The 12,538-nt window shown below is 43.1% G+C and overlaps 1 protein-coding gene across 2 annotated transcripts in view; it reads left to right on the top strand.

The window, feature by feature from the left end:
- The window catches only part of MDN1 (midasin AAA ATPase 1), a 148,157-nt gene that overhangs the window by 100,346 nt on the left and 35,273 nt on the right, over window positions 1-12,538 (top strand). For both annotated transcript variants that reach the window (XM_063096091.1, XM_063096090.1), the window contains 14 exons: window positions 385-599; window positions 973-1,360; window positions 2,307-2,416; window positions 3,079-3,784; window positions 5,397-5,558; window positions 5,776-6,049; window positions 6,784-7,019; window positions 7,667-7,762; window positions 8,407-8,501; window positions 8,799-8,920; window positions 9,520-9,666; window positions 10,459-10,568; window positions 11,214-11,287; window positions 11,795-11,993. In XM_063096091.1, the coding sequence (XP_062952161.1) occupies window positions 385-599; window positions 973-1,360; window positions 2,307-2,416; window positions 3,079-3,784; window positions 5,397-5,558; window positions 5,776-6,049; window positions 6,784-7,019; window positions 7,667-7,762; window positions 8,407-8,501; window positions 8,799-8,920; window positions 9,520-9,666; window positions 10,459-10,568; window positions 11,214-11,287; window positions 11,795-11,993 (2,934 nt within the window). The remainder of the gene's footprint in view (window positions 1-384; window positions 600-972; window positions 1,361-2,306; window positions 2,417-3,078; window positions 3,785-5,396; window positions 5,559-5,775; window positions 6,050-6,783; window positions 7,020-7,666; window positions 7,763-8,406; window positions 8,502-8,798; window positions 8,921-9,519; window positions 9,667-10,458; window positions 10,569-11,213; window positions 11,288-11,794; window positions 11,994-12,538) is intronic.

Raw genomic sequence — 12,538 nt, 5'->3', positions numbered from 1 at the left:
AAGTTTGGTAGACTTTGTCCCTGACTCTCATATTTGTCTTTCAACTCCTTTTGCTTCCTCCAACTCTCATCCTCCTGCAGTTTACCCCTGTCTCTACCACAAGAATGGTCTCCCTAGGTTTGAGGAATTTTCCTATGCATTTCAAAAGCACCCGTTACTCTTCATTTCCTGGAGAATGGAGTCCACATTCCTTTAAGGCATACTAACACACCTGACTCCATTCTGCTCTGCTGGTTCCATCTCTGGCTGGTGTTTATGTGTTCCAAGCAACCTGAAACTCTTTTTCTTACTCTCTTTCCTCTCTCTCAGGTGCCCCAGTGCTGCTTGTTTAAATCATTTTAGTTTGTTTCTAAAAGTTTCTTGACTCTTTTTTTCATCCCTCAGGGCCCTGGCAGTCTTAGCAGAGCCATATTCTCCAAGTGCTGCTTTGAAGTCTTGACTAGCAGCTGCAGAGCAAGTCCCTGGGATGTGAGCGGCCTCCCCATCTTGTCCTCCTCGCATGTCACCCTGGGAGAGTGGGTTGAGAGAGCCCAACAGCTCCAGGACATCAAGTTGGTGCTTTGGACCAACATGGCTATCCATTCAGTAGCAGAGTTCAGGTATTCCCCTCCCCTGGGGAGCAGAATGTAAAGCCCCTGTCTTTTCTCCAGAGTATATAGCTGGGACTTGGTCAGAACCTGCTTCTATAAGTGGCTAGTTTTGGTGGATGAAAGCAAGGGCATTTTCTGTCTGGATCAGCACGTTTTCAGTTCATTACAGAGGCTTCTATGGGTTGGCTAGTTCCTTTGTCAGTTTTAAGCATATTGTGATCAAGAGGATGATGCTTAGAAAGCCATATAAGGTTATGTGAGAGTGGAAATCCACCTATAAATAATGACAGTGCAGTCTGCGGTTATCATTTCCTGAAAGAATGATAAAAAGGAGTTCTGTTTGATAGTGCGAGACTTTAAGTCCTTCCTCGTTTTCCCACAGACGCATGGATTCCCAGCTCCAGGGGCTGGTCCTGTGCCGACATCTGGCAGGCCTCACAGAGCTGCTCCCAGAGCCCCAGCGGCAGAAGTACTTACAGAACTGTGAGCAGCTACTACTTGGGGACAGCCAGGCCTTCCAGCATGTGGGCCAGACTCTTGGGGACATGGCCAGTCAGGAGGCACTGCCCAAGGAACTGCTCTGCCTCTTGCTCACCTCTCTGCGCCACTTTTTTGGGGAAGGGGAGAGTAAGAGGAACCTGCCTGAGGCAGCCCAACGTGGGAGCCTCTGGGTGAGCCTTGGCTTGCTCCAGATTCAGACGTGGCTTCCCCAGGCACGCTTTGACCCTGCAGTGAAGAGGGAATACAAGCTCAGATATGCCAAGGAAGAGGTATGGGAAGCGAGGGTTGGGAGCATGGGTTCCTTCCCTGACTCGTGGATTTGCTTAGTTTATAATGCCTTTTACTGCTCCTTTTTGGTTCTCAGATCATCAAAAGGGATGATACTGCATAAGCTGCCTTATGACTTCCCAGGAGTCTGTTTTAAAGGCTACATTTTCTTTTCTTTTCTTTTCTTTTTTTTTTTTTTTTTTGTCTTTTTCTGACCGGTGCTCAGCCAGTGAGTGCACCGGCCATTCCTATATAGGATCTGAACCCGTGGTGGGAGCGTCGCCGCGCTCCCAGCGCCGCACTCTCCCGAGTGCGCCACGGGCTCGGCCCATAAAGACTACATTTTCATCTTGAGAGTTCCTCTGACTAGGCTCAGGCTCAGATGCTTCTGGCAATAGGTGCAATGGGCAGAGGTCAAGTAGGTAGAATTCCTGAGGCATTGTCAGAGAAATAGTGGTTATGATTCACTATCCAGAGTCTACTGGAGCTAAGGGTTTTGAATAATTGGATTTGGATAGGGTATAGTATCTATACCCTAGGAATTTTGAACTTCTGGTGCTTATTATCTAAAACTCAAGAATCAGGTAGATTCAGATAATATGGTATCCCTTGTTATTTGAACCTCCAACCAGACTCAGGAACTGAATACATTAAGATAGTGTTATACTAGTACTACATTTTGAAGAAGGAAAATTATATTAGCTGGGGTGAAGGCTAAGCTGCTGTAGCAAAGAGACTCAGAAGTTCAGTGATGTAATAAGGTAGTTTGTTTTAAGTAACAACTCTGAGATGAGTGGTCTTGGTTAATGGAGCAGAGCCACCTGCTTTTGGGTTGTTCAGGAACCCAGGTTCCTTCTACCTTATTGCTCTACCCACTCCCAGGGCATTGTGCTCACAAGCATGGTGATAGCTGGGACACAGCAGACCAGTTTCTTCCTTTTCTATTAGCTACACCAGCTGCAGTGTGAGTGGAAGATCCGGAACTTGTCATCCCAGCTACAAACTGGCAGAGGCCTGGAAGATGAAGTCATTTTCAATTACTCTCATCCTCACATCAGGTAATGCAGCAGAGTGATTATTTGTATTGGGGGTTTTGACTCTGACCTTTGCAGTGTAATTATAGTGTTAGTAGAGGTGATGATCTACATCTCTAAAATACATTGGCAATTACATCCCAAAGCCTTGGTTGTAGTGAGAAAAAATAAATACTCTGTGAAAGAAGTGGGAAGATATTCAGTGTGTGATTCACATTGGGCCAAGGTGATTGAAGCCAGAACTTGGTGTTAACATGGAAAAAGTTGGGTGTGATGTTGTGCACTATATTTCTTTGCTACTCTTGGCTGTAGGTCTTTTGCCTTAAGAAATACAGTATAGTATAGTAGATCCTGAATTCTAGTCCTTTTCCTGACCTTTGGCTTTAGACATTGGGTAGATCACTCAGTGCCTTTAAGCCTCAGTATTCATATCAGTAAAAGGAGGATAATCGTAGCACCTGCTCCACTGAGTTGTGGTGAGGCTTCAATGAGAGATGCACCTAAGCATTAACGTGTGTGGCACATGATAAATGCTCTTATAAGTGTTATCCATTTTCATTATAATTGTCAGTATTATCATCATATTATTCCTCAATGGCTTGTATGTCTTCTGTTTTTCTAGCTGAGGGCCCAATATACTGCTCTTCTTCTGATAGTATTTGCGTATTGTGTTAATTTGCCTTCAGGATGCTTCGCCAAAGGATCGATCAGCTGGAAAATTTAATCTGCAGCCTATCAAAGAAGCAGGCCTTCAGACCTCAGCTGCCTGCCTATGAGTCCCTAGTGCAAGAGATTCACCACTATGTCACCAGCATTGCCAAGGTCTCTGATGTTCAGGATCTGCTCATGCGGCTCCTGCAAGCCCTGCAGATGGATGGGCCACGGTCTGCCCAGGTGACCCAGAGCCTTCTGAAGGAGGAGGCCTCTTGGCAGCAGTCACACCACCAGTTCAGGAAGCGGCTGGTGGAAGAGTATGCCCTGTATCCAGACACTGTAACCCCACTGCAGGCATCTATCTTGCAGCTGCAGCATGGCATGAGGCTAGTGGCATCTGAGGTCCACGTCTTATTCCACAACAGCGTGGTCTGTGTGGACAGGCTGGGGGCCCTGACCACAGCCTTGTTGGCTTTCCCGTCAGTGGGTCCCACTTTCCCCACCCATTATGCTCATGCGGACTCTTTGTGCTCAGTGAAGTCAGAGGAGGTTCTGCGAGGCCTTGGGAAGCTTATCCTCAAGCCTTTAGGAGGAAAGGAGCTAGAAGGCAAGGGCCAGAGACCCTGCCCCACCCGGGAGCAGCTACTGATGAATGCCCTCCTTTATTTGCGCTCCCATGTGCTATGCAAGGGAGAGCTGGACCAGCGGGCCCTGCAGCTCTTCAGACATCTATGTCAGGTAAGCCTGTCTGTGGGAGGCCTGCTCCACCTTCCTCCTGAGGAGAGCTGGGAGATGGATAGCAAGGTGGCCTACAGGACATTATCAGTGCCTAGTGGATGTAGAGACAGTGTGGTTATAGAGTGGCAGTCTCTTCTCTGTGCCTTTCTTTTTCCTATTTAACTACTATGTTTTGGGGCCTTTGTCCCTCAATTTTTAAGAGATTATTTTTAAAAAATTAGTGATATACACTGCAGATATTTTCTCCTAGTTCAATTGTCTTTTAACTTTGTTTATGGTGATTTTGCCATGTAATTGTATCAGCTTTTATTAATATTAAGAAAATAACTTTTGTTAGTTTCTTTTTCCTTTATTAACAAAATTAATTTGTTCTCAGTGTAGACAATGAAGAGGATTAATATGAGCAAAATTTTCTAATAATTCTACCACTTAAAGCTGTACAAACCCTGTTAACATATTGATGTGTCTCATTCTAGGCTTGTGTCTGTGTATGTATGTGTGTGTGTATAGGTATCTGTAGATGTATGTCTGTGACACTCAAAAAAGTTTTTAACTAATTTGTCCCACTGGTTTACAAATTCCTTTTAGTAACATCACCTTTTTAAATATGCTAATCTTAGCATAGTGACCCAACCTTTAACAGATGAAAGAGTTTCTGTGGTTGGCATTAATTCTTGTCCCTCCATGGCCCCTGAGACATCTTTAACTTGCTAGAGCTTTGCAAAACATACAACAAACCACTAATGAAGTCCATACTATTTCTTAACTTGCTCTTTAAAAGATAACATATAGCGATTATTTCTGCCCCTTATGTTCTTCACCTGCATCATACTCAGTGACTGCCTAATTTTCTGTCATATGTGTATGCCATAAGCCGTTTAACTAATTTCCTATCTTTGAATGTTTACATTTATATGTAATTTTTTTACTGTTTTGGAAAAAAAATCCCACAGTAAATAGTCTTGCAGCTATATCTTTGGTACAAATTCTAGAGATCAGAATTGCTGGGACACGGATTAAACACATTTCTTAGGCTTTTAATACAAATTGCCTTCCTGGATGGTGGATGCTCATTTCTTCAACCCTCAGCAATACTGGATGGTTGCTTAATCTACAGTTTTTGACAGTCTGAGGACCTCAGACCTAACAGTCTGAGGTAGTAGGGGAATCAGGAAGTATCTGTGGTAAGGCATAATCCAGTTGTGCCTGATTAGTGCCCTTTGACCACCCACCCCCCGTCTGTTTTCCTTTCCTGAACCCCTGGGCCTGCCCCTTGAGGTTTCAGCCAAGTACAGTGTCAGTCACGAACCCTACATAGCCGACTCTGAGCCTGGCTTTGGTACAAAGCACCATTAGCTCCTGACAGGAAGTTTCCATTAGCTCTACTGTAGCAGTTTTTTACACCTTTTAAATTGTAACAACACAGCAAGGGGGATCTTAGGAAAATGTGGTTGCTGAAGATACACAGTTTGAAAACAAACTTATTTGTTCTCTATTACTTGGAATTAAAAAAAACTTGATCTGTTATCAAGAGATAACAGATCTTGCCTTTGTTCATTGTGAATGCCTCATCAAAGGAGATCATCTTCCTTTTGTGTGTTTGACTTTTCAGGAAATCATCAATGAGTGGGATGAGCAGGAACGCATAGCCCAAGAGAGGGTCGAGCGGGAAAGCAGCCTGTATAGACACAGGAGCAGGAGCTCCAGGACAGCCCTGAGTGAGGAGGAGGAGGAAGAATGGGAGTTCAGAAAACAGTTCCCACTGCATGAGAAGGTAGAGCGATGGTGGCAGGGTTTGTTTTGGAATGCATTCCCTGGATGCCACACACAGTCCATCCAAATGGCTTTGTAGTCTTTGTAATGTACCTTAACACATTTGAGTCCTACTTTGTTTTCTTGATTGTTCACATTCCTTTTTCCCTATTCCTTTACATATGATTAGAACCAGATTCTGATTTTTAAAAGTTTATTTGCTCTAATGCTATTTACAGGACTTTGCAGATATCTTGGTAGAACCAACACTAGAGGAGAAAAAAAGAACTGCAGATGGGCAAGAAGAGGATGCAGCCACAGACCCAGCTCTCCTCTCCCAGAGTTCAATGCGTGCAGTGATGCTCATACACCAGCAGTTGTGCCTCAACTTTGCTCGATCCCTCTGGTACCAACAGACTCTGCCGCCACATGAGGCAAAGCATTACCTCAGCCTGTTTCTGTCATGCTATCAGACTGGGGCATCTCTTGTGACACACTTCTACCCCCTGATGGGTACGGCAGTTTGCTTTTGTTATACCGTTGGGAAATCAAAGGCAATAGATGAGATTGCTGCTTCTGGAACAATTAAAATCACAAATTCCCTGTTTTCACTTAATTCCTTATAGATGGAGTTTCTTTATCTTAAAGAACTTAAGCTCATTTTAAAAACTGATTTAAAATTCTGCAATAAGTCATGTTTTCTATTGTTTGAATCATTTGGGGTGAAGGGTTAAGAAGATAAGGATATGGACTTAGTTAAAATGGTCCTTTTCCTCAGCGTTGTTTTCACCATCCCTGTAATAGCCTCAGTGGTTTTCAAATGAAATCATGTACTTTTGGGAGCAACCTGGGAACTCAGAAATTAATCTCACAGAATATGGTTTGATAGCAGACCTCATGAATTATTCCATGCAGGTAGGAAGGGGAGCTTTAAATTTCCTTTCAATTTAACCCAGGACAGCTACAAAAACGGGGGATTTGAATGCATCAAATCAAACTCTGTACACTCTTGTTTACACTTAATCAATATCTGACTTCCTCTGTATATCCCAGAAATTAGAGAGCTTTTGGTAGCTACTGTGGTGTTAAGGTCAAAGGTTTTTAGGTCAGCATTGCTTTGAGGGAGAATGGCATTGAAATATCTATGTTGTTAGTCCCAATTAGCTTATCATTTCTGATGTCTTTGTAGCTTGTTGATAGATCAGCTTACTGAGTTCGTTGACTTTACTATGATCTTAATTTCACAGGAGTTGAGCTGAATGACCAACTCTTGGGCAGCCAACTTTTGGCCTGCACCCTGTCCCATAACACTTTCTTTGGGGAGATGACCTCAGACCTGATGGTGAAGCCTGATGGGCCCTATGATTTCTACCAGCACCCCAATGTCCCAGAAGCACGGCAGTGTCAACCTGTGCTTCAGGGTTTCTCAGAGGCTGTCAGTCAGTTGCTGCAGGATTGGCCGGAACACCCAGCACTTGAGCAGGTAGGGTTAGCTGGTGAGGAAAGATGGACTGCCCAAGGTACCTAATCTGCACTGAGGATACGGCCTCATGCCATCTCCAGGGGCTTTCACTTGCACGTTTGTACATATGAACAAAGGTTTAAAGAACCCTATTTTAGTGAGATGCTATTCACCAACTGCGGGATCAGCATACCAGTTTTGTATTTTTATTGTATAAATAATGTTTGGGGAATTCATTAATTTTATTTTTTGGTTGGGATTGCCGTCCAGAGATTAAAATGCTGCTTGGTGCTCTGTTTATTCAGACACATACTTAAGAAAACCATGAGGCCCTTGGTATTTTAAGTGTACTAGAAATAGACCTTGCTTTTATAAGATTTTAACTCAGACATTGCTTTGTGGTCTTCAGCCAATTTTATAACTCTTATTACAGATAATAATACAGGTAACTATCTTATCAGACTTGATCTTATTTCTAGAATAATGCAGCAGATAAAGTGTTTATCTTGGTCAAGATCCACAGCCCTAGAAGTTTTCATTCATAATTTTCAGAGGTGCTTTAGAAGTGGAGAATTTGGGTGAAACTTCCTGTCAGGCCTCTCTTCAGTATCCTGTGACTTTTGGTCATAGACATTCCTGCTGAGATACACAAATCTTTATTTCTGTAGCTGCTGGTTGTAATGGACAGAATTCGTAGTTTCCCCCTTTCCAGTCCCATCTCAAAATTCCTGAATGGCTTAGAGATCCTTCTGGCAAAGGCACAGGTAAGATGATTCCCTCTCTCTTCCTTGTTTTGGTTTATAGTCAACTGACAAAAGATTTACCTTATGGAACCTTTGTTGTTAGAGGGGAAGAAAGTTATAGCTTAGGTTGGAAAAAGATAAACATTCTTAGTTTTTCTTGCATGTGTTGAGATCAGAATAAGTGAAGCCGTTGCCCCCATGGTCGGGGAGAGCTGCCTCAACTCTTTTCGAGAGTGGGACATGATGTCCACTAAGGGCTCACTCTGCCAGGAGGACTTCAGGCAGGCCTTTAATCTGGCCAAGTGCCTATTCATGTTATCCCCCTCCATCCTCTCATAGCTTCTCAGTTGGCTGATGCCTCCCCATTTGGCAGAAAGGGCCACGTGACTTTGTTCAAGTGATGTAGCTAACAGCAGGAATTCAGACTCCAGTCTATAAATCCTGTGCTTTTTGCCTCCCTCTGAACTTAGCTGTACTGGAGTTTTGTCACGTGACCAGAAAGAACTTGAAGCTGGATATCCTGGATATAAACTCATTACTACTATTGGTAAAAGTTGTTTAAGGGCCCAGTAGTCATTCAAGAAAAGTCCAAGATTTTCTTGAGAGGAGGAGGTGATTAAGGGATTGAGTAATGACCATTGTCAATTTTGTCTTTGTTTCTTTAGGATTGGGAAGAGAATGCAAGTCGAGCTTTGTCTCTCCGGAAACATCTCGATTCGGTCAGTCAGATGATTATCCGGTGGCGTAAGTTAGAACTGAAGTAAGTTACTTTCCCTTCTCTTTCTGAACTGAGGTTGAGTTTCTAGGGTTTATGTCTATGATAGTTACACATAAATGTGCTTTTCAGTCTGTAATCAGAGAGTCTAAAGCAAGACATTAAAATGATCTTAATACAGGCTAGACAACAGCATTCATTCTTAAGGCGGCAAGCTGAGTGGCTTCTCCATCCCCATTTGGGAGGAGAGAATAGTGAGCACTTCACTTCTGCTTCTGTGATTTCAAATATTTCAGGTAGTTTCCCCTAAATGCCTCCCTGGCCTCTTCTGTCATGTTTTAGCTGCTGGTCCACGAGTTTGGATAATACCATGAAGCGCCACACTGAGAAATCCACCAAGCACTGGTTCTCCATCTACCAGATGCTTGAGAAGCACATGCAGGAACAGACGGAGGAGCAGGAAGGTAACATCTGGCAGTATACTGCCTTCTTGTTTAGAGGTTCCAAGCTAAATTGAGGGCTGTGAAGTGTAGGATTCACTTGGCTCCCGTTTCTCTTCCCCTCACTGCTTTTACATGGGAGGCATCATTTGACTTCATGATATTTCTGAGAGGTCTGCCAAGATAGCTGTGTAGTTCTTTTCTTATTGAGAGAATAATAATGAAAGTTATAGAGGTGACTCGTCCAAAGTCTGGAGGACCAGTCATACAATAAGGTTTCCTTATTCTCTCTGTCCATGAGACAATTTAAAATGAAAGTTGCCTTCTTGGTAGGTAGTAGTGAACATGCCTGAGTTAAGTGTTTCATTTCATACTTACAACAAGCACCTTATAATTCAGTTTCATAATTTGCTGCGAGTGTATTTAGCACTTACTCTGCGTGCCACAGTTACTTTTGAATTCACTCAGGATGTAACTGTGGTGCTTGCTTCAAAGCTTCACTTTAATTGTGGTCTCTACCTGATGGCGATTCCTCAGTTTATCCCGTAGTAGATTGCATGCACATTAGGAACAGGCTGTGATGGTTGAAGACAAATGCATTTTTCCTTTTTGAATCTCTAAAGATGACAAACAGATGACCCTGATGTTGCTGGTCAGCACATTACAAGCATTTATTGAAGGATCCTCCCTGGGAGAATTCCATGTGCGACTACAGATGTTACTGGTTTTCCATTGTCACGTCTTGCTGATGCCACAAGGTGAAGGAAAGGGTAAGGATTTTTTTCTTTACTTCTATTAGTGTACTGTTCAAATGGATTAGGCTTTGAGTTCTTCACATGAGACAGGTATCTTCTTGCATACCAGATTTTAAACAAGATACTTTTAGTCATCTTTAATGTGATTCACGTTAGATGTAGAGAACATTCAAAGTAAAGGGCAGACAGGTTATAAACAAAGCACTGACTAGTGAACTCTGGCAGAAATAAATTGCCAGATGACAATCTGGGGAACTGGCATGTTGAGGCAGCACATCTTTCTGTCTAGACACTGCATATGTCCTGCTATGCTGCTGCGTGATCCATGCCATTATTAGATTCTTTGATCTAGTGCTATAGATCAAGAACAGCACATAAAACTGCCTACTGCCAATTACTATCCCAATTGGGATAAAACTGTCACTGTAAAATGAGTGTAGATTATACATGAGTTAGCATTTAAGGTGAATCTCTTAATATGCCATCTTTTAAAACAGGCTTCATTTCTGCTGATTTTATAAGGTGTAGAGAAAGAGTTTGAAATTATGATTTTAGCAGAACCTCTGAGTATAGCATCTTCAAGAATAAAAGTGCAACCAAAAAAATTGTCACAAGTGGAAGTGAAAAATAGGGGAGTGTTGACAGCCTGCTTCTTTGGAAACTGCTAAGCTCGGACAGGCTCCCTAAATAAGAGGCCTTGGTGTCAAAGAGTAGTGAGGAAGGACCACCGAAATGTGAAGCCTGCAGGTGGCGCCAGCAGCACATGCAGCAAGTGTGGTGTTTTTGTTTCCTTTTTATTTCTTCCAGATTCACTTTGCAGTGTGCTGTGGAATTTGTACCATTATTACAAGCAATTCTCTGACCGAGTCCAGGCCAAAATTGTGGAACTTCGTTCTCCCCTAGAAAAAGAACTTAAAGTAAGATGAACAGCTGTCATCATCACCCTTGGGAGATCAAAATCAGCAAGTTCTTTTTCTTTAGTTCTGTTCTTTTATCTGCTTAACAGTGAGGCAGGGGCTGAGGGGAATGGAGCAAGCATTGCAATGACCAAGTAGGGTGGCGAGATTTACACTGGCTGCATTGTTGACCCGACTGAGTGTGTGGGTGTCCGTGGAGTGGCCCCTGTCAGAGGCTCCTTAGAGGGTTTGCCACAGAAGCCTGTTTGTGCTCCCCTGGTCTTGCCTAGGCTCAGCTTCTGCCTCAGAGGTGTGCTGTGTCATGTTGGTCCATTTGCCATTGAGACACTATGGAGTTAACAGGGTCCTCTCTTTTGGATGCTCTCAGTGGTTGTGGAACCAACCCTGGTATATGGGACATGACTAACTCAGTGGTTTCTTAGCTGGAGTACGTATCAAGTGACCTGTCGATTGTAGCAGCACTCTTTGTCTGTTTCTTTGAGACAAACACACAGTTACTCTTTTAGGAATGTTTTATTTCTTCACTGACACACAGTCCTGTGTTTGGGATAGAGTGGGTCTGGTCTTTGCAAACAGATGATCTAGAAGGAAGCAGAATAATACTAGCTTCATAAAGCCATTCCTTGACCTTCATTTATCACACAGGAATTTGTGAAGATATCCAGGTGGAATGATGTCAGCTTCTGGTCCATTAAACAGTCTGTGGAAAAGACACACAGGTAATTCATCTTTTAAAATGGGGGTGACCAAAACACAGAATTTTGTGTGGTAAGAAACAAGACTTCGTTGTTACTGTGGCCTGACTTAATACAAATGCCTGGAACTTCTAAAGAAAATCTGCTAGATTGTTTTTGTGTGGCTTTTCAGCACCACTCCTGCTACCCAGAGCAAAGTCTGCCTTCAGGAGGAAGTGGTGTGCCTTGAGCTGAAGCAAGCCGTGTGCTCCAGAAGGGCTGGGTTGAGTCTCCTGCCACCTACTAGCTGTTTACCTTGACTCGAGCATCCCACCCTTCCTGGCTTCAGTTTTCTCTTCTAGAAAAGGGGAATACAATGCCTGCCGTACCTTTTCTCTTAAAAAAAAAATGATTATGAATACCTACAGAGGTCATTGTATACAAAAGGTAGAGGTTGTTAAGTTATTGGTACATGAATTAATAATGTATTTTTTATATTTTTTTGATTTTCCAATCCAATTTTTTCTTATATCTGTCATTACCTGGGGTCAGGACCCTCTTCAAATTCATGAAGAAATTTGAAGCTGTCCTGAGTGAACCTTGCCGTTCATCCCTGGTGGAGAGTGACAAGGAGGAACAGCCTGACTTTTTGCCCAGGCCACCACAGGAAGCCATGAGCAAGGCGTCTCCCATTCAGAGTCTGAACAAGGCACTGAGGGAGACCCTGTTAACCCGGCCAGCAGCTGGGCAGGTATGTACTAGCTTGTGAGACAGTGCTTGCTTATTCCTTAGCTAGTCAGGTATCATCTGTCTTTGTGTAAGTGGTGTCCCGGGAACTAGGCAAGGAAATGCGTTTGAAATCTTGTTCTTTGGATATATATAGCATTTATTGTTTGACTGTCTCTGCTGCATTGATCCTGCTGCTAAAAGTTTAATGACAGCCTGTGTAAGATATAACCATCATGCTTACCTGTGAACATTTCATCCACTTATGTGGGAAGATTTGAAGTTTAGGAATATGCCTTGAAGCTGCCTTTGAGCTACCATGTGAGGAAGCTTGCAGAGGGGATGAATGTGTGCAGTGGTATGCTGGTTGTAGTGATTTCTGATTACTGTGCTATACATACTCCCATTGTGGCCAATTTAAAGCACAAACAGCAACGTACAGTTGGCTTGTAAAATTTCTGAAAAGTTAGCAGTGATCGAGATCTTGTGTGAGTTGTCTGTTACAGGAAAAATGTTTCTGTTTCATATCGTTTGCTATGAGGAGCTCCACGATTAGGGAGCACTATTCAA

Source organism: Cynocephalus volans, chromosome 5 (assembly GCF_027409185.1).
Source record: "Cynocephalus volans isolate mCynVol1 chromosome 5, mCynVol1.pri, whole genome shotgun sequence".
NCBI classification, from domain to species: domain Eukaryota; kingdom Metazoa; phylum Chordata; class Mammalia; order Dermoptera; family Cynocephalidae; genus Cynocephalus; species Cynocephalus volans.
Note: the sequence above shows the minus strand (reverse complement) of the source record. Positions and strands in the feature narration are given on the sequence as shown.